Raw genomic sequence first — 21,908 nt, forward strand, 5'->3', positions numbered from 1 at the left:
TGTTTTTTCCCTTAACTTTCAATTAATGCTATGTTGAAAATAGGGGTGCCACGAAAGCAACTTCTATTCCTTGACTATCTTCATAGAGTAAATGAAGTTTCAACGCAAACATCTTCCAAATGCAAAATTAAAAGCTGAGAGGGGTGGTTCTGAAAGAAGTGGCGATACTACTGAAAGCAGTTTAAAACTGGATGGAAGAATCGCCATTGAATTGCATTCGCCGATGAGTTGAAGTTTTGGAAACTCGATGAAATAAAGTCAACAGCCAGAGTATAAAAGACTTAAATTGTAATGCGAGTCCTTCAATTGCTAAGTCTTCCGAAACTTTACTTCTACGATTTGGTTTAGAGAATTTATTCCTTTTTTGGATTCTTTTCTTTATTTATTTTTATTTTTTCCGGGTTGGATTACTTTCCTCTGGCGTTTTCTTATTTCGATTGAATTGTTTGTTTTGGTGCCTTGTTCGGCTGGATATCTCCATCTTGAATATGAACTTTCATCTCATTCACTGCCTTTCATCTCTAAGATTTATTAACTCGAAGGTTATAAGTTTCTTCGATGAATAAAGTTCCCAATAGTAGAGTTTTTATGAATAGTTTATAGCTATAGTTTATAGTTATAGTTTATAATTATCTGGATAAAAGAAGATATTTTGTTTAGACTTCGATCTGCATTAAAACTTAATAGAATTAATTTGTAAGATATTATAATTATTTAGTTTGTTTCAACTTTGGTGAACTTTTTGATACAGGAAATAACCATTTTCTCTATCATGGTGAAGTACATTATATCATGTAGATTACACAGTGTGCAAAGTAAGTCCTTATACACCCCTCAAATTTTAAACCATTGATAATACAAACATACTATACTTCCAATTGAAAAAAAGCTCAATTAACTTGTAGAACTATAGTATGCTATTTATTTGGCACCAGCGGTTTTACACATATCAAAATATAATTTTTTTATACGATCCCTTTTTCTCACACCTTCTTTCTAAAATCTTAAACAAAAAAGTCACTTTTCACATGTAGCATCATCTTTAGAAAAATTTATCAAGCTAAAATGGACCATCTCGGAAAGGAATAAAGTTTGATACGATATATTTTTACTATACTAATGCACCTCGTCAGGGCCGTCATTTCAACTTTTTCCAGGGAGGGGGGGGGCAAAGAGCATGTAATAAAGGTACGCATTTGTAGTGCATTTTCAAAAGCCAGCCCCCCCTAAATGACGGGCCTGCACCTCGTTCATAACTGGATGTATTTACGTTCGTCTCTTTCGTGGATGCATAAAGACTTCAACCCCTGAAACTGAACTGCATTTCTTTTCACGGTTTTAATAGTTGTTTAGATCTCCAACAAAAACAGAATTTTTATTCAGCTTTGTTCATGTCATAGTTGGTCTTCTAAAGAATAGCAATTATTTTGTCAACAAATATTTAATGAAAATGGCGAAAATCACGATTTTCAAAATTGAACATCTCAGTAATTATGCCATATAGAAACATGGAAGTTTTTTATTTGACTTATCCTCTTCACTCACAGATTTTTGGCAAGAAATTGAGATGATGTATAAAACTGAGATACCAGCGTAAAAATCTCCGAATTTAAATTTTTGTTTGCACATAAGAAACAGCAAAAATAGATGAGTGAGAAGCATATGTTTTTAAATTGAAACCAATAGGGGAAAATGCCTCGCAGTCTTTCTGTCGGGAAAACAACTAAGAATGTCCGATGAGTGTTGCGTTTTTATCTGTCGTTGGTGTTATCGAAAAAAAGTTGTGGATAGCCTCTTACTGTTTGAGGGAGAACATTTTAATTACACACAATTGGCAATGTTAAATGAAAAGTTAGCAGGTCACTACATTGATGATATCAATATTTTTTTCGTAACTTCTGAGTTTATCTATATTTTACAAAAAAATTAAAAGTACTTGCATCATTTTATCTGAAATTCCTAAGAATAGTTAAGTTTCCATGACGAAATTTTTTTTAAATGATCATTATCTATGTTCTTCTCTGGAAATTTTCAGAAATTATTTAGTATTAATTTTAATGGCAATCTACATTTGTAGTAAAGTTTACGAGTGATACAAAAAATGCACCTGAAAATTCATCGAGTCATAATATATATATATATATATGTCACGGTGAATGTGATAAATCTGGTTATCATGCATAATCACCGACCATTTTTTTAAAAATTTTGATAAATCTCCCTTATGCATAACGTCTAAGTGCCGTTGGTATATATATAAACATGATAAAAAAAATCGTTCCGAATTCTTTACATTTGGCGGTTATTATGCATAATCGCTATTCCGTGTTGGTAAATATGATAAATCGGTCTAATTGCCGTAATAAGAGTTATTATTTGCATAGATGACCGTACTTGTGATCTAGAGTCTGAACCGGATATAATGAACACTGATTTAACAAATTTTTTTCGAATTTCCCCGAAATAACTCCTATTTGACGAATTCTGAAATCGGACCTCGATATAGCGAACTTCTATTAGACAAATTTTACTATCATTCCCAGGTATAACGAACTCTCATTTACAAATTCTATGAATTTTTACAAGTTTTTGTGCATATACAATCAGACCCCAATAGTATACACTCCTATTTAACGAATTCTAGAATCGGACCCCGATGTAACGAAATCGTATCTAACAAATTTTACAACTTTACGCCAATGTAATGAACTATTTTTTAATCAAGTTCACGATCGTATCCCGAGATTACGTGCCATTTCATCAAATTATGATTGCATTTATATTTTTCAGCATTTATCAAATATACCAACGATGCTTGGTTATTATGCATTAATCGCCGGCAAAAATGATAACTATTTTAACATTTACAAAAATTTATTAACGACTCTTGGGGTATTATGCATAATCACCGGTAAAAGTGATTAATTTATCAAACTTACTGAGACGATAGGCGATTATGCATATATAATAACCGATTTATCACATCTACTGTTAGATATACTAAAGATATAACAAAATGATTTTTCTTTCAAAAATTTAATTTTTATTTGTAAAATTAATAGATAATTTTTAATTAAAACATGAACATTAGTATCTCTTACTACTCTGTTGTCGATACATATAGTTGTTCCACTAATGAAGCAAAACTTATTCACTTGCTATTATTATAACAATTATCATTATTAAACTTCTGGCTGTACACGTAACAAAGTAACTGTGAAACATTAACAAATTTGTTGGAAGTAATTTGCGCATTGGTAATAAATTGGAATTCATAACTAAAGTGCGTTAAAGGCGTACAATGCTAAACCACTCATATGACTCAGATGCTATTCGAAAAGAACATCACGATCGGCATGCTTATTCGATATTGAAGACGCAGCTCATTTCTCAAATTGAAATATTTGTGAAAATCTCCACAATTTATTCAGCCGCAGGTAAATTGTACGTGGGAAGACACATCCTGTCACTTAGTTTGCTCATTGAGTAAACACCTCGGTTAATCCTGCTCTTGGTGATGATGAGTAAACATGGTATGGCGCTTTCTCGTTCAGTTGTTAACTATTTGTTCTATAAGAGCTGTAGAAATGTTTCAAACATTTTGAACAAATTTGTGGAAATAAAAAAAAAGCTTACCCCATTCTAAATAAATGTTTATTTCCAACGGCCATATCTCGAAAACTTTATGTTACGGATCTTTTTATTAATTCAATGTATTTGAATTGTTACGGGGAAGTTATATGGGGTAACTTGAATATACCTGAATTCAATCAAAAAATATTTTTATTATTAGCTAATAAAATGATTTAAAATGAAAAATATATATATATATTTATGATTATATAATATATTATTAATTTGTTATTAAGGGTAAATTTCTGGTCTGTTGCTCATTATGGTAAATTTATGGTAATATGGAAAATGGAATTACCATATGAAATTATGGTAAATTTACAACCTCAATTTTTTTAGCAGATATGGGAACGGTAACCCAGGTCGATAAGATATTCGCCTAAAGTACCAAAGGATGTTTAGAGGTGCCGCGAGTTCGATACCCAGTTCGTCTTTGTCAGAAAGCTTTCCTGACACAGAGGTACAAGAGAAACGGTGATATGACCGCAGAAAAAGATTGTTACCGCAGGGAGTCCCACATCGAGGGGTTAGCGCACCAACCTCTCGATGAGTATAAAAGAAAGGCTGCCGTTCGGAATCAACAATAACTTGTAGGTCCCGGTCTAATTAGCCCTCGTGTGCAGAAAATGATCGTGGTGTGACAAAAATGATCAAATGATCTAGCAGATATTGAGAAGGTGGCGAATTTTCCTGAAAATGATATGTATTGTAAAGATATCGGTTGATTGTAAAGAGGCTATATATAAAGGCACTGTAGTGACATTACAATGGGGCCAAGTATGTTTTTATGACAAAAAATAGAATAAAAAATACAGTCAAGCCCGATAATAACGACATCGAAGATTCCGCGAAATCTTGTCGTTATAATCGAGTTGCCGTTACATCTAAGGTTTTCAAAAACTTTTAAGTATATTAAATATAAGTAAATGAAATCAAATAGTGTGCATGTGAAGTTGTTGTTTTATTATAATTAGGGTGACTATATTCGATCAAGAAAATACGGGAAAATTGATGTCATAAATACGGGACATCCCCAATTCTCACTTAAAATGTCAATTGTCGTCCAATTGTTCACCTTCCTATAGCAAATCTGCAGCGGCCAAAAGTCGAAAACTATTCCTTGTGAATAACTGTTGGCGAGAAATGCAGTGCTATAAGAAGTGTTCAGTGATTTAACCCTTTAATTTGCACAAACATTGAAATATTCAGAGAAAATTTTTTTGACAAGTTATATAGAGTAAAAGAGGTGTCTTGGATGTCATTAAGGAAAACTAATATTGCCTATAAAAAAATTTTCAAACTAAGAAAAAATACAAACAAGAATTCATGTGTTTTTTTTTTACTTGAAAAAAATATACTTTAAGTACCGCTAGATAATTTGAATATAATAAGGTACACATTTTTTTAACACTTTACAGTTTGGCATGGAAAGCTTTTAAATAGTTCCTATGTATCACAACACACTAAACCCTTTTACAATATGAGCAAAACACAGTTGAGTATCCATTTTTGCATAATCTGCATCGTCCCTTTGATTCATGTTCGCGCCAGTGGTCATACGAATCATATCGATTGTCGTCGTAGGGAATGGTAACTTCTTTTTAGGATGTGGTTCCGTGTCCAAAGATTGCCTACAGCTTTTTTTTCTTGCTAGCATTCATAAGATTATCTGCAATTATACTCCTAGGAATTTTTTAATTTATGGTTTGTTTCTTTGCACTCACGTCGATCGCCAAGCCATGCATTTGCAGTGCATAAATCTATCGGTTGCACTGAATACGGGTAAATCTGATATACTCTATTTCATTTACAAATTCATCCACGTCAAAATATCATCTGAAGTATTGCATAAATTTCCTCAGGTGATGAAAATACTCATGAAAATTTTCTTTGGGGGTAAAAATACTCATGAAAATGTAAGTTGATTTTTTTTTTGAAAATATGTACAAGACAATAAACATAAAGTGAAATACCAAGGGTTTAGAGGTAAACCGTGTAAGAAGCTTCAACTTGATTATACAGATTTATTTGTAACTTAGTTCTGATCCCTGTATAATGCTCGTCACCTACGTTTATTTTTAAAAAGGGGGGCTGACACCAAATCCTGCAGCCTTTTAGAGGCAGTCTCTGAGTTCAACTTTGTTACAAGCATTTGTCTCTTAATAGATGTTTTGGACTTGGTCGACAAACTATCTGTTGCTTTTGAAGCAGACAACCTTAGTTTCTGAACTCCTATTGAGAGGTTGAAAAATTAACGAAAATCCGAATAGGAAAATGTCATAACAACCCGAGAATATGCTTGAAAGACTTATCTCATAATTCGAAAAAGGAAATGAGTATTATAGACAAATAAAAATTAAAAATGCTCAGGTTAGATCAAAAAATTCAGTGAAAGCAAAAAACAGTTTTTAGACAGTTTAATTTTTATTAATTGCATTTTTAATTGGGTTGCTGTATTTTTGAAATATATGACATCCATATTTTTATGGGCATCTTTTTCTCAGCCACCTCGTTGGGCCTGTTGTGGCGTTGTATTTGTATTTGTATTAGACCATCTGGTTGTAAACTTGGGCAAATAGGTTCGAAGAAAGTATACAGTGAAAACATTTTCATTGATTTTGACGCAGTTTTGAATCCTATGAATGACATAACGTGTGCAAAACCTTTCGAGTCCAATGAAAAAAAAATGATACTCTGTATAACGGTTCTAAAACGAATTACAACCCAAGTTCTAATGAAGCAATGGACAGTTTAATTTGTCTCTGTTGTAAAGGAAATGAGAATACCTGTATAAAGATGAAAATATACTTTCTAAAGAAGAGCCACCTAGGGAAGAATGGTCATTTGTAAAAGAACTCTTACATAAATATAAAGGAATGAAAATGACAGAATTTTACAAATATATCATTGGGTGCAGAGAAGGTGGCGATAACACACCTTTTATGTATCCAGAATATAGAAAGTTGATCGTAATTGCCTTAACGTTGCCTCTTTGGGGTCGTTCAAGTATTACGTGAGCAAATTTTTAGCCATTTTTGACCCCCTCCCTCCTTGTCAGCAAAAGTCAGCAAAACTCTGACCCCCTCCCCCTTGTCAGCAAAATTTCGTCATCAGCTCTACCTCTCTGAATCCTAACGCATATTGGTGGGATCAGAGACGTACACGGGGGCATAGGGGGCATGGGGGGCTTGTGAACCCCAACGATCAAAAATTTATTTTTTTAATGCAAAAATATATTTTTCTAAATTCAAATTTCGAGAGAAAATACTTTTAAATGTTATTATAATCAATTTCTGTTAATTTCAATGTTATTTGAAGGCTATGAACTCAAAATTCATCTTTAATAAATTCATTGCGACCCACCCTCTAAGCCATGTAATGATAAATCACATAAATGTCCTTGGCCCGCGGACCAAATATGACCCTGAGGTTATCTGATGCTGCCTACCTTCCTCAAACCTGATTTTGTAAAAATGATCTAAGCGGCACATTTACAGATCGCTTAAGTGTCCGGTGATACAATTACAGAGCATTTAAGCGGCCCGCGTGGCACATTTTCAGATCACTCAAATCACCAGGGACACGGTTTCAGAACACTTAAGCGATCCGTGACACAGTTAGAGATCCCTTGAGTGACTTGTGACGTAGTTTTAGATCACTTAAGTGCCCCCCCCCCCAGTGCGGTTCTAAATTACTCAAGTCACCTGCGGCACATTCTCAGATTATTTGAGTGATCCGCGGCATATATAATTAGAGGATCACTTGAGTGATGCAGGGCACAGTTCCATAGCACTTAAGCGGCCCGGGCACATTTCCAGATCGCTTGGATCCCCGAAACATTTAGAGATCACTAAAGTGGCTCTGCAGTAGGGTGGATCGAAAAATCGAAATGTGGATAAAAGAATCGGCTTGGGGTGCAAAAGTTTTCTTTTAAGCATACTAGCATAAATGCAAAATCTTTTCAATTTCAATTAATTTCTTCCGGTGCCCCAAGGCTTAAATATTTGCCAAAAATCGATTTTTATGCAAATTGTTAATAAAAAAATTAAAATAATGAGTTAAAAATAATCGATTTCACAGGGAAAATAATACAAGCAGAGAATTAAAAATCATTTATTGTTTATTATTAAATGTATAAAATTATTTAGTATAGTAAAAGTTGGAAGGAATGGTGAAAATATTCATGCCATACCCAAGCAGTTGAAAGATGCATTCGCCTAATGTCTGAAGCGTCGGAAAGTGTGTGTGGAGAGACACGATTTCTCTCATATTGAATAGGATAAAATCAAGAATCAAACATTTTAATACCAAAAAGCATTACAACATTTAGAAATATGTAAATCTTCAAATTAAAAAAGTCATTATATAAGTTCACTTCTTATAAGTTTTACGATTTATTGCTTTGATTTTTAAATCAAAATTTATTTATTTCTGATAATAACATTTTTTACTCTATGTTCAATTTACTTGGATAGTGAACAAAATTAGATAGATATAAGACTTTGATAGATATAAGATATTTTCTTGCAGCGTACGTTTTCATTCTTCGTACTTCGTGTAAAACGTATCATGCATCAACTAACTAATGCTTATATGTGTTAAATATTCTTAATTAATAAAAATAATTTTTCGTTTACCTGTGCAATATATTTTTCGATCGCAAATAATCAAGAGCCAATCCTATCTCGCATAAATAAGGGATAACTCGGTCCTGGTCGAAATTAGATACAAAGTGCAGAAACTAGCTCAAAATATAAAATGCCTTTACTTGAAAAATATAAGATTTGAATATAAGATTGAGAAATAAAGGGTTAAAATGTATTTCAAATACAAATACAAATACAACGCCACAACAGGCAAAATGCCCAACGAGGTGGCTGATAAAAAGATGCCCATAAAAATATGGTTGCCATATGTTTCAAAAATACAGCAACCCAATTAAAAATGCAATTAACACAAATTACAAACAATATATACACATGATAAAATATTATACAATGCCCATAAAGAATACTTATGGTTGTCTTATTCTAAGAATGGATAGCTTCTCGATTTACCCCAACATGTTTATCGTATTTCTTTTTAAACGTGTCAATTGTGTTACAATTTACTACCTCCGGGGGTAAGCTATTCCATTTATTAACAACCCTATTGGAGAAAAATTCCCTGCGACACCATAACCTTGCATTGTCCCTCACCAATCGATACTGGTGTCCCCTTGTAAAAGCAGTCGATAGGCGGTGTACTAAAAGTTCATGGTCCATCCTATCCATCCCATTGAAAATTTTGAACACTTCGATCATATCTCCTCGACACCTGCGTTCATCCAGTGTAAACATATTCAAAAAATGAAGTCTCTCTTCATACCTCAAGCCCCGTGTGCCAATAAGGACACGCGTAGCTCTTCTCTGCACCCCTTCAACCAAGTCTATGTCCCTCTGTAGGTATGGTCTCCAAAACCTTACAGCATACTCCAGTCCAGGACGAACTAAGCCTCGAAAAAGCGGAAGAATGACTTTAGGAGAACGCGAAGAGACCTTTTTGAAAATGAGACCAAGCATTCTATTCGATTTTTTGACAACCGCTGAACAATGTTCAGAAAACTTAAGTCGCTCGTCAATGAGAATTCCCAAATCGGTGACTCTAGTTGCATCCGGGATAGTGACACCATTCAACTCGTAAGAGAACCGTGGGTTGTTCGAACCAAAATGAGCGACCATGCACTTATCTACGCTAAACGTCATGCTCCATTCATTTGCCCATGCTGCAACCTTGTTTAAGTTGGTCTGGAGCAACTCCCTATCGCTTTCATTTCCGATTACCCCCATTAGCTTCACATCATCTGCGAATTTGCTAGTAATTCCATCGATACCCTGATCGAGTTTGTCGATAAAAAGTGAAAAAAGTATGGGGCCAAGGACACTTCCCTGAGGAACTCCACTTGTGACGTCTGTCCAACCAGAGAATTCCCCGTTCACCATAACTCGTTGCGACCTATCTCTTAACCACGATTCTATCCAATTCAGCAAGTTGCCTCCTATTCCAATCTCGTGTAAACGCTTCAAGAGTTTGCCATGTTGGACCCGATCGAATGCCTTCTGGAAATCAAGGTAAACAACGTCGACATTTTTGCTCTTACCCAAAGCCTTAGTCACGTAATCATAGAAGCAAAGGAGGTTAGTTACACATGACTTCCCCTTCCTGAACCCATGCTGATTATCCGACAATACATTATTCTCGTCTATCCACTTCACAAACTGCCTTTTGATGATAATTTCCAAAATTTTCGAGAGGGAGCTCGTCAAACTCACTGGACGATAATTAGACACCACTTCTCTACTACCCTTCTTAAATATTGGAACAACGTTAGCCAGTTTCCAATCTCTCGGGACGATACCCTCAGCAACACTACTCCTGTATATCTGTGCGACTGGCCCCAACAATTCATTAGCACCTTCCCTGAGAACCCTGGGATAGATATCATCTGGTCCTGGTGCTTTGCTTGCACATACATTTCTTAGTGAAAAAAATTTCATGTGAAAAAAGTTGAACATGGCCTTCGCCGTCTTAACAGATCGTAGGCATCAGGCAGTCATTTTTCTGGAGATCCTTGCCTCTGGCTAGAAATACCCGCTACCCAATTTGCATACTCACTGTCGAAAATTTGACTAGATCTCATTTTCATGAGGCTCTTTCTACACACGAGGCTCCCGGGCCGTGCCCAGGTGGGTACATGCATTAAGATGGCATTGAAAACATGGCAAATATGTGAGATTAATATTGATATTTATAGTCATAATTAGTGTAATATAATTGTAATATAATCTATATAAATTATGCAAACTACTTTCATCCCCAATTTCAGTAAGATCTATGAATTGAAGTAAGCTTCGTTGAAAACAAGGGGTATTTTCAAATAAAAAAAAGTCAAGAAGATCATCAAAACTACTAAATGTTCTCATACATGTCATATTATCACCCTAATTATGGTAAATAATATGGAATAATGACAAAAAACGTTTCGTTATATTCGAGGTTGTTGCGTTTTCATTGGCGTTATAAGCATAGGCACCGCATGAAGAAACATTGAGGAGGCTGAAAGCTGCCAGTCGTCCCATATATGCGCCCGAGTGCCGAGTGGCGTGGTAGTAAGTTGCTTGTTTACCATCGTGAAGGTTGTTGTCAGAGTCCCCAGTTCCAACCAAAGGACGGATATAGAAAATATGTTTTCCCGAACGAGCTTGAAGTGACCACTGATAGACAGTGCCTTCATTTCCAACCCATCTCATTAATGGCAGTAAATTGCAATATAATGACATGGTCAGAGTTGGTGTTTGGTGAAGTAGTTGTCCCATATAAAACGGGACTCATGCAGGAGGGGGGAAGAGTTGCGCTGCGTTGTATATTCATTAATTATTGGGAGGGCCTCAGCCCCTCTCCCAAAATTTATTGGGAGGGAGTGCTGAGGATATTTCAGCCTCCTCGGTTGCGGCGCCTATAGCTGTAAGCAAGGTTAGCCATTATTCTCTATAGGAATTAGTCAGAACCATCAATTACTAACGTTACACAACCGAGTTCAACTATATTTTCGAAACAGATGAGCTTTTTTTTCATATAACGTTAGGATTTCTCGTATAGTGTTATATATAATGCAATAAAACTTGAGCACTTTTCTTTTTTTCAAACTTTAGTTTAAATCATAAAATATAGAAATTTTGATTGAGGACAAGGAAAAATAATGAAATTTCATAATTATTTTTCTTTGCAGTGAAATACGCGATAGTTATATCGGGATTTATCATAGGAATAATATCAATACACAGTGTTCTACAAGACATGCTGAACCCTCCAATGGATATGAAATGTTTTTTGTGCTAGATTCTCGGGACAAAAAATTTGACATTTCGGGAGAATCATCTGGGATATTCGAATAGATATGTTGTCTTCAAAAACGGTCATAGCTATTCTTCGCCACATGATTTTCTGGATCAAAACATGCCTTAACGTTTTGTTTATACCGCACATTTATGACAGAAACTATAAGTATGATAAAAAGTCGTCTTCGAAATATTTGAATAGCTCAGAAAAAAATAAAATAAAATTTGTGCATCTTCACTTGTTATGAGCTGGAAGTTTCAACTAATCACTTTGCCTGAAGCATTGAGAGAGGCTTTTGGTTTTTCCACAGAGATCCAGTCTTTTGCCACATTTAATGGCATTTTCGAAAGCTTTTAAGGTCTGGATGCTCTTCGCTGCCTTCGACATATTTTAAGAGTTTTAAACCACCACACGACTAGGTATAAGCAGGAGTGTTAGAGAAAAAGATTCAAGTCGAGCTTCAGCGAACAAATAGTCTACATTTTCTTTCACAAAATTATAAACATTGTGCGTAAACAGTGCCATTTTTATTTTTTTTCTATGACCATTTTCTGAATATGGTTTATGCATCCCGAAGCTTATTCAGTGGAAAAATACGGAACTCGTTTTTTTTCTCCAAATGTCCTCGATAAAAGCATAAATTGCATTGGCAAGTATACCAATTTCCTCTCCTTTGCGAAATGTTCTTGAGGTGTTTTCAAATAATACACGAAAATGCAAATTAATTGTGAAATTTAATTTTTATCTGTTCTTATTATATGTTTCTAAAAATGTCCTTTAATAAAAAATGAGAATCAGAAAAGTTATTTCATACGGATTCTGAAAATTCTCAAATAAAAACATTACGGAGAAAACGTTAATAAGATCGGTAAATTAAAAAATGGAAAATAACTTCAATCTTCAGTATTTATCGGCTTAAATATTAAGAATATGCAATTTTTAACAGCAAGTTTGTTGTTACTTTTATTTCATTATAAAAGCTTTTCGAATGAGCATTTATAGAATGAAATAAATATTTTATTGTTGAGATAATTTTTTCTCTTGCGTACCTTTAACAAATGCTGTTATTGATTTTCCGTGCCGATAATGATTTATTCATTATCGGCACGTAGCCGTATCGTATAATAAATCAAATTATTCGATGCATCACTGAACACATTGGTTTTCTTTGCAGCTAAGTATTTTTTTAGGCAATTAGTTTAAGTAAATTCACTTCAAGAAATTAAAATGAATTCTCGATTATTCAACGGATCATGGAAAGAGTTTTGTCAATGATAGGATACAAGGTGAGGAATAGGTATTAGAAATATTTTCCTCTCAGTTAGTGAATTTTTTGTATGGAAATGATGGGAGAAATTTTCATCTATACGCATGCAATTTAAATATCGGTACCTTATAATTAAAAAAATTAAGTGTCATTCTCACTTTCTCGTAGCATCTATACCAGTATCTACAAATGTGGAGTAACTCGAGCAAGGGATGAAAAAGAGACGGCTCGGAAGATATTTAAAATATTGTAGACATTTACGTGTTTTATTTATAAAATTTTACATATTTCTAACAAAAAGCTCACAAATTATTCGCACTATTTCTTTGATCATTGAAGTCACGTAAAAGACACAGCTCACGCTTACACGTACACATAAACAGGTCTTTTCCGGATATGAAAGATTTTGTTATATATTGTGCATCTATAAAATTTTCGGTACTGAATAGGGTTTGAAAAATCTTTACTCTTTACAAAAGCGTCATATTTAATATAATGCTCAAGTTTTATCGAGTCCCATGTAAATGATGGGGTTGTGTTAGAATGTTCGTGGGTTATACGAAGTTGTCTGATAGACCTCCTTCGTGTCATAATACGTATTGTTATGCAAAGTAGATAGTTTCGAAGCTTCGGAGATTTCACACGCCCGACTCACTAAATTTTTTCTGAGGAATATGTTAAATTGTGCAACAGGTGTGACGTTCGTTCGAACATAGAGAAATCACGAATTCTTTCAATTCTTTACGAATATTAAATTCTTTTATTTCATTTTGCTTATGGTATATACGTAAATTTCTTTTCGTGAAGTTAAATTAGTTGGGGAGAAAACTTTGGTTGCAAAGCGAAGGAAAATAGTTTATCGATATTATCCTGAAAGAAATAAGCGAATAGAAGATACTAACTCATCTCGAGACTGTAATAATTTGAGATAAATCCGAGAATGTTCTCATTATTATGTTGCTGAGGGAGAAAAAGATCTCAATTCCCGATAGATGAATTATATCTGGTTTACTCGAAACTTATGGTAAGGTAGTAATATCCTTTAAGCTCTCTCCAATTTAGTAAACTGATCAATTTTCGTGCTATGACTGATTTTTCTCGTGACACTTTACTTCTTATTTTCAATTAAATATACAGTCAAGTGCCCATACTTGGGACGCGACCTAACTTGGGACGATTTGGGGCTTTTTGTTTTAATAAGTTAGTAGCCCTGACAGTTGTTGCAGATTACGTCTAAAGCAGGTAATCATGTTTGTTTGTTGTTGTGCTAATATTTCACGATAGTTTCAGTAGTGTAGAATGTGTTTCAGTTGAAACACGTTCTACACTACTGAAATTAAGTGTTCTAAAAGTTGAAAGTTTTTCATGTTGTTTTCCTGAAAATCGGTATATAAGTTTTTTTCAATGAACTACTTAGATCCACAGTTACGTTTAAACATTGGGTTTTCGCGATTTAGGGCAATGTTAGGTCATGTCTCCCCTATGAAATGCCGGGCAATCTTTTTTTTATCACCATTATTGTTAGTTACAGCCCGGTTTGAGTAGAAAGAGTCAAGTTTATCTAAACGTGGAACACTGCCCCATGTTAGGCACATATTATATGGAATTACAAATTAATTACATAGGAATGGTCATAGATGCTATTTCAGATGAGCAGCTGTTCACAATCCATTTATTGAGAACTTACATGGGTAAAAAAGATCATTTCCTGATGTCGATTAATTTGACGAAGTTTCACTAAATGAGATAAAGAGAATTGTAAAACCTCTTTAGTGTCGTCTGAGATTGCTGCACTTTTGTCCTCTAGCAAACATTTCAAAATGTTTTGTTCTTTATTCGTTCATGTCCCCCAAAGTCGCTACACACATTAACGTTTTCAAGTTTTTCTACTTCAAGTTGTTCTAGTTCAAGTTTTCAACTTCGTAAATTCATTTGCTCCTTTTTTTAACGTGTGCTGTGATGTATGATATTTTCTTACTAGAGTGATTTTGGTCATAAAGGTTGTGAAGTTATTTTTGATGAACAACATCTCTGAACCGTTTATAGCATGCGGTATTGTCATTGGAATTCTTTCTAAAAAATTTTAACCGGTCCCAAGTTAAAATTAAGGCACTTAAACATGAAACAACACACTAAAACTATACGGTCCCGAGTTAGAGTACCCATGCCTAACTTAGAACAAACATCATTTTATTTTTTTAGGTACTAAATGTACACCTGAAGTTTTGAAACTTTCAGTACAAAGGGCCTAGATACCCTTCAGAAAATGGGTACTTTTATTTTTATTTTAACGTTTTATTGAGGGGTTGATTTTTCAGATCAAAGTTCAAAAATGTCCCAACTATGAGCATTGACTATATACACCATATCAAATTACCATTCTCCAAGCTCATAAACTCTGAAAATTCTCTCAAAAGATTCTGCAGCATCTTTTTTCAGTCAATTTTATTTCACAATTGAATTTTTTTAGCATACTTGAGTATTATTTTGAGGATTAAAACAATGATCTTCATCTCGAACATGATTTTTTTTAACTGTACAAGTTTCTAGCTTGTTTATTTTTGTCATACTACGAGCATTTTATGGCTGCTGATGGGCTTATTAAACAGGGATCCCTCATTTTAGATCTGACTCTGGATGACCAGAGAAAATAATCCATATTATAGCTATGATGGAAACCCACACCTGCACAGACGAATGTTGCTGCATTGGCCATAAAATTGCCTCGCAGCATAAAATTTGGTAAATGTTGTTCTTATATCTACAGTAATAGTTTCGTTTTAAAAATTCATGAAAAATAATGATTTATGACATGTTGAACATCAAATATTGCATTAAGAGGTGCAGTCCATTCAGCTGCAAGAACAATATCACGGACAGACTACGATGCAGATGGGGGCACCATAGAGGGTGATGAACTGGATAACTTGTTTATGGGTAAGTCAGTCAAAAAATTAAAAGTATCGAAAACAAGCTTTCCCTAAAGCAAACATCTTCAATCATAGATTTTAAAAGCATATTTTTTGTTGTTTTAATCACGTTAGGGTTGATCAGACCGGGACCTACAATTTATTGCCGAGGAAAGTTTCTGACGAGGAAAAACTGATTGTTGGACTCGTGACACCTCTAAACATCCTTTGGTACTTTAGGCGAATATCTTTATCGACTTTAGCTACCGCGCTCTCTAGTAAATAAATCACATATATTTCAAATATACGCTGTATTTGAATACTTTTTCTTGTTAGAAATGAATGCGTTTCTATGATCAACGTTCCGAAGATTAGAGGATGAGTAAGGGCTTTAATCTGTGCCTTGTGTACCCTGTATACAAGGTGTCCTGTAAGTGCTAATGCGGCATTTATCTCATCAAACGTCCGTCGCAGAGGCAGTTTCAATTTAAAAATGCTCAAAAATTGTTCAAAAAATTACCCTGTACCAGTTTTGAGAGTGTGTTGAACATAGGTCAGTCGGTCCTTGGGAATCGGCGAAAGCCGTTCCGAAGTGGGGCATTCTAGCAGTTTTGAGAGTGAAAATACAGTGTGTAACAGAATGAAAAATGTAAATATTTATACCAACCCCCTGTCTTCTAATTTCCAATAAGAAAGTTGTTTTCCTGTCTCTTCTGAAGCCGAAAAATTCCTAGTTTCTAAGTGTAGTATTCGCTGTGATATTCAAATTTAAAAATCGGAGAAAGGTTGGGAAAGGACAGCATAAATGAGGGGAAGGAGCATTGTACGTTAGTTTTTTTTGCTGTTTTTTCATAACTTTTCTCCGATTTTTGAATTCAAAAATATCTTAGCGAATATTTCACTTGGAAACGTGGAATTTTTTCTGTTGGCCTCAGGAGATACTGGGCAACAACTTTCTAATTCAGAGTTTGAGGGAAGATTGAAAGTTAGATAAAGGGACCGTATAAAAACGTATATTTTGCTTTATTTAGTGATACACTGTATTTTCACTCTCAAAACTGGTACAGGGTAATTTTTGAACGCCTTCTGAGTATTTTTTAAACTGGAAAAAAAATATATATATATATATATATATATGCCTCTATGACGGACGGTTGATGAGATAGAGGCCACATTAGCACTTACAGGACATCCTGCATATTATGGATTAATAATACTCTCATTCTATTGATATGTAAATATAATTTTTGTTATTATAAAAAACATAAACATTAAAATTTTACGTGAAATAAGGATGAAAAAGATTTATTTGTGATTTTATAATTAAATGCTTCTTTATGATTGCATAATGGAACTGAAATTTCTCCGCTTCCGTGTTGACATCTTATAATTAATACATGCTTCCGGTCACATTCTTTTCTGACAGTATTCTATAGCGTTTAATTTAAATTTATTTAAGATAATCCATTATAAATTACGTAATAAAGCTTTCGTTGAAGATATTCCTGCAGCAGTCGTCAGCGTAAGTGTCACACCCAAGTGCTAGTTAACGTGAAAGAAAGAAAGAAGAATGATTGTTACGTCGAATATCATATATCCAAGTATTTGAAAGTGCATAGAAAATAAACTTTGAAAAACTTATTGAAATAGAAATCCATACATGGAAAGTAAAATTTTCAAAGAATGGTAAAATATATTGCTAGACAAAATATTTTCCCCGAAAAACTACAGCTAATTATTAATTTAATGAAAAAAACTAATAAGTAGGATGAATTAGAAAATTTAAGTATAAACACAAATCGATTGTCGCACCTAATGGCTTTTCATTTTAATCTATTTTGTCTTCTGATGAAGATTTCTTTCAAATTGTAATGACAGTAGTTATTTTTTCTTTCTCGAAAATTATTTTCTGTTCTCACGAAATTTTTTGCAATTTTAGCGTTTAATGACGTCTAATGCTTACGATAAAAAAATATTGGATTTAAAAATATTTGCCACTTAGTGAAAGGGCAGCGCGCGCGCGCGTGTGTGTGCTATAATAAATCCAACATTATGTTGATGCAATTTTCATACGTGACAGAATATTGTCAAGTACGAAATTTACTTCGCAAATATTATAATCAGTACAATTCTTTTTTTTTTTCCAGATAGTTTCGGTTTTAAACTGATTTCTTTGGTGATTTTTTACAGGATGAAGAAGATATGTTCATGGTAGTTGATTTACTTCTTGGTGGTGATTTGCGTTATCATCTGCAACAAGGCAGCTCTAATTTCGACCAGGACCGAGTTATCCTTTATTTATGCGAGATAGGATTGGCTCTTGATTATTTGCGATCGAAAAATATATTGCACAGGTAAACGAATAATTATTTTTATTAATTAAGAATATTTAATACATATAAGCATTAGTTAGTTGATGCATGATACGTTTTACACGAAGTACGAAGAATGAAAACGTACGCTGCAAGAAAATTTAAGTATTTTCTATAGATATGCGTTAACTATAAATAAACTACCAATTTATTATACAAAGATTGCGAGATAGTCTTATATCTATCTAATTTTGTTCACTATCCAAGTAAATTGAACATAGAGTAAAAAATGTTATTATCAGAAATAAATAAATTAGTATTATTAAAATATTCGATAAGATCTAAAAAATGTCTAAGAGAGGAATAAGTATAAAAAGTTTACCCGTGTTCAATTAAAAAACTTGAATAAATGAAAAAAAAGAGTTAAATTAAAAAGAATTTCTTAGTTCAGTGTGAGAAAATTAGATCCTTCACGAAAATGAATTGAAAAATCATTTTATTACTAATTTCATTTGACATCGTTGGTAAATTAGGTATTTTCCCATCGCTGCAAGTACAAAAAGCGATTACGAAAAATTTCATTATCAAATATTTCACTTATTTTTAAAATGATCTTTTTTCAAAAAAGAGAAGTTCTCAGTAAATTTGTGAACTGTAACAGATATTTCATCAGATACGAAATAAGTGCTACTTATTCCGTTGCAGGGAAAACAAAATAAATACTTAATCATAACCTTTTTGAATTTGTCGATGTCATGTACATTTAATTATCTCGTATGTTTGCGAATGAAAAGAAAAACTTTTATCCGTATCAAAGAAATACAGTTTCCATTAACGTTAAGAAAATCGATTTTTATTCTGTTGACGGTGGTGCTGCGGTACATCATAAAAGAGGATTTTTCTGTCATTTATTTGAGTCTTTCCGAAATATATCTCATTAATTAACTATTCATCGACTTTTGGTGAAAAATATTTGACACAAGACTTCAAATACTAACGATGTTGTATATTCTGTTCCTCCCCCCCCCCTTAAAATGAAAGAAATAATTGCGTCTTATTTGCTAAACGATAAAATGAATCGAAATATAATACTTTTCAACGATTTTATCAAATTATGAAACCCGTCGTGGTTTCCTTTATTTCTTAAAATAATGATTTTTAACTTATCGTATAAATATTTTTTCGAAAAAAGTAATGAGAGAGGAATATAATGAATTTAAAATTGTTTGATATGTCTACGTTTTTCTAAAATAACCTTTTTATAATGTATTTTTTCAGGGACATAAAACCGGACAATATTCTTTTAGATGATTTTGGTTGGTATAAATGCTTATTTATTGTATATTTATTTGACTGCTAAAACCTTTTTGGTAAATTACGTTTCAAGTTTCAATTGAATGCAAACTTTGTTTGATTTGTTTGAAAAATGTATCGCTTAAAAATTAAAAGTTTAGCCAAAATTTTCATTGATATGCAATATGGCAAGTATTGAAAACTTTGGGGTTGATAGGAAATGCGAACTGAATGAAATTAAAATAATTGATGAAAACTGAAAATTTTCCCTCAAGCTAATAAAATTCTTTTATCAGAGACGTGATTTCATATCCCGAAATTTCTGAATAATTTTTATAGTAAAAACCGGACTTCTTATACTGTTTTTTTTACGTCTCTACAATGATTACATATTTGCATTAAGATATTTGTCAAATATTTGTGTAAATGTTGGTGTTTCAAATATATTTCAAACTAAGTGTCCTTTTTTTTCTCTGAAGCGCCTCTTCTTTCAGAATGAAATTTATTTTTATCGTCTTTCTTAATTCTCTAAAAGCTTTTAACAACACATAGATTTTGTTTTTGATAATATTGTACTTGCAATCATAATGTATGAACTCGGGTTTCTCGGAAATTCAAAACAATGAAATGCCATTTGGTTAATTCCAAATAAAATATTTTCCGCATCATTTTAATCTTGTTTTAAGTAATAGCCGCAAACTTTCTAAAAGTGTTTGATCTTTTCAGGGGAAAAAATCATAATAAAACGCATTTGACTATATGTGTTGCAATGACACTATATTTAACATTATTTTTGCTATTGACCGATTCATTTAATTATAATTTATCGATCACAGGTTTTGTTTCAATGCTGGGGTGATTAACTATTAACCTTAAGAATGTTCAAATTTTTCTTGTTTTTTTTCGATGAAATACATTTCATCTTTCTCTGGGAAGAAAATCAGCGAAAAATAGAAACTCCGATCACATGAGGGGAACAGAGGAAAAGAGACAAGTCAAGTTACAATAACTTTTTTATGCTTGAATTTCACACTAGTTTTTATGACGCTATAACAAAAGTCTATATACAGCAGAACCTCAATTATCCGAGCTAATGCTAGGGAAGATGAGCACGGACATAAAAAAACATGGTAAAACCACCGGCAGTAAAAAAAAGGGATTTAAAATAACAAAATTGGAAAAAAAAAAGTATTTATGTATTTTACCTGTTCAAAATGACTATCGACTGTTTATATTCATATCATCCTGGCGAAAAAACCTAATAAAAATTTACACTTTGTAAAGGATAGGATGTAAAGATAGTTTGTATTTGTATTTGTATACTACTAATATACTGGGTTTCATTGATGGCAGGAAATACAGTAGAACTCGATTATCCGCACTAAATTCTTATATAATTTCTAAAGCAGAAAAGTAGCCTATACAATTATTTTTATGGTATGTTTTTTTTTTTACCAGCCAAAAGTACATATTTGTGTATCTTTTCTATCAGATTGTCAGATTCTATCAATTAATATTATTGAACTTTGACTAGTTAAAATTTTTGGACAATCCAATCTTTTTTACAATCCAGTTGAGAAATAAGTAAGTCAGAGAAGTTTAATATCACGTCGAAAATAACCACAAACATCATTATGGTGCATAAAATAATGTAAAAAAAAGTAATGACTCGTGTTAAAATTGCATATGGTCTATAATTTAAGTCATCCGTAGAAAATAATTCATAAGTCGCACGACAAGTTCAAGTTCTTTCTCCACGAATTTATTTCAATATCGAATTCCCTGTACAAAGACGAGTAGAGGAAAAACGATTTTGAGCCGAAAACTTTATTCACTCGTACAAAAGTTGCACGAGGTTGCATTGTACGAGTAATTTGAAATCGGCATACACATTGGGCATAACAATAGCAGCGAAGCAGTGCTATTCCGCATTTCTTCCATACAATTTAAGACGTGATATTACATCTCATAGATGTACTAGAAAAGAGCTGAGGTTCGATATATGTGCATTCGTAATAACGGTATGCTAATTTTCATGAAAATTATTTTATGTTGTACATCGATATTTTTACGCTATTTATGAGATTTTTTCTGTGTGAACAGAAAAGAGATAAATAACTGAGGGAAAGAACTGGCAAGTAGCCAAATTGCTGAAGGAAAATGTCAAGGGATGAAAACAAATCATGAGAGTATGAGAGGCTTTGTTGTATCTCTTTCTGTACTGCTTCTTCTTTGGCTACTTTCTTGGAATGAAGAGCTTCACGTTGGGGCAAAAAAAAAAAAAAAAATGCAGAATGTCTTGAAATGCTGAATATTCGCCAAAATTTTAAGATCGAAAAAAACAAAAAAGAGGAAATATTCTTAAGGAATTTGATCATACACAAATATACCACGAATTCTCGAATATGTGTGAGCCAAAGAAAGAAATATATTTCTCTTTATTCAGTGTAACTGTAGAAAAAATGATGGCAAAGAAATTCTCAACTCCGCATTTGATGTGATATTTCTGCGAATACTATAAAAAGAGTTATGCATCGATAAAGGAAATATTAACCATTTTGAAAGAGCACGATGTATTTCTCAACTTATGACGAAAACGAATTTTATCATCAGTAT

The 21,908-nt window shown here is 33.1% G+C and overlaps 1 protein-coding gene across 3 annotated transcripts in view; it reads left to right on the forward strand.

Moving 5' to 3' along the window:
- The window catches only part of LOC149080697 (serine/threonine-protein kinase 32C-like), a 135,443-nt gene that overhangs the window by 78,839 nt on the left and 34,696 nt on the right, over positions 1-21,908 (forward strand). For all 3 annotated transcript variants that reach the window (XM_089239913.1, XM_089239911.1, XM_089239912.1), the window contains 2 exons: positions 17,878-18,041; positions 19,278-19,315. In XM_089239913.1, the coding sequence (XP_089096039.1) occupies positions 17,878-18,041; positions 19,278-19,315 (202 nt within the window). The remainder of the gene's footprint in view (positions 1-17,877; positions 18,042-19,277; positions 19,316-21,908) is intronic.

Source organism: Pholcus phalangioides, unplaced genomic scaffold (genome assembly GCF_987345545.1).
Source record: "Pholcus phalangioides strain wild (caught in Gottingen) unplaced genomic scaffold, Ppha-v1.0 ptg000011l_1, whole genome shotgun sequence".
NCBI lineage: Eukaryota > Metazoa > Arthropoda > Arachnida > Araneae > Pholcidae > Pholcus > Pholcus phalangioides.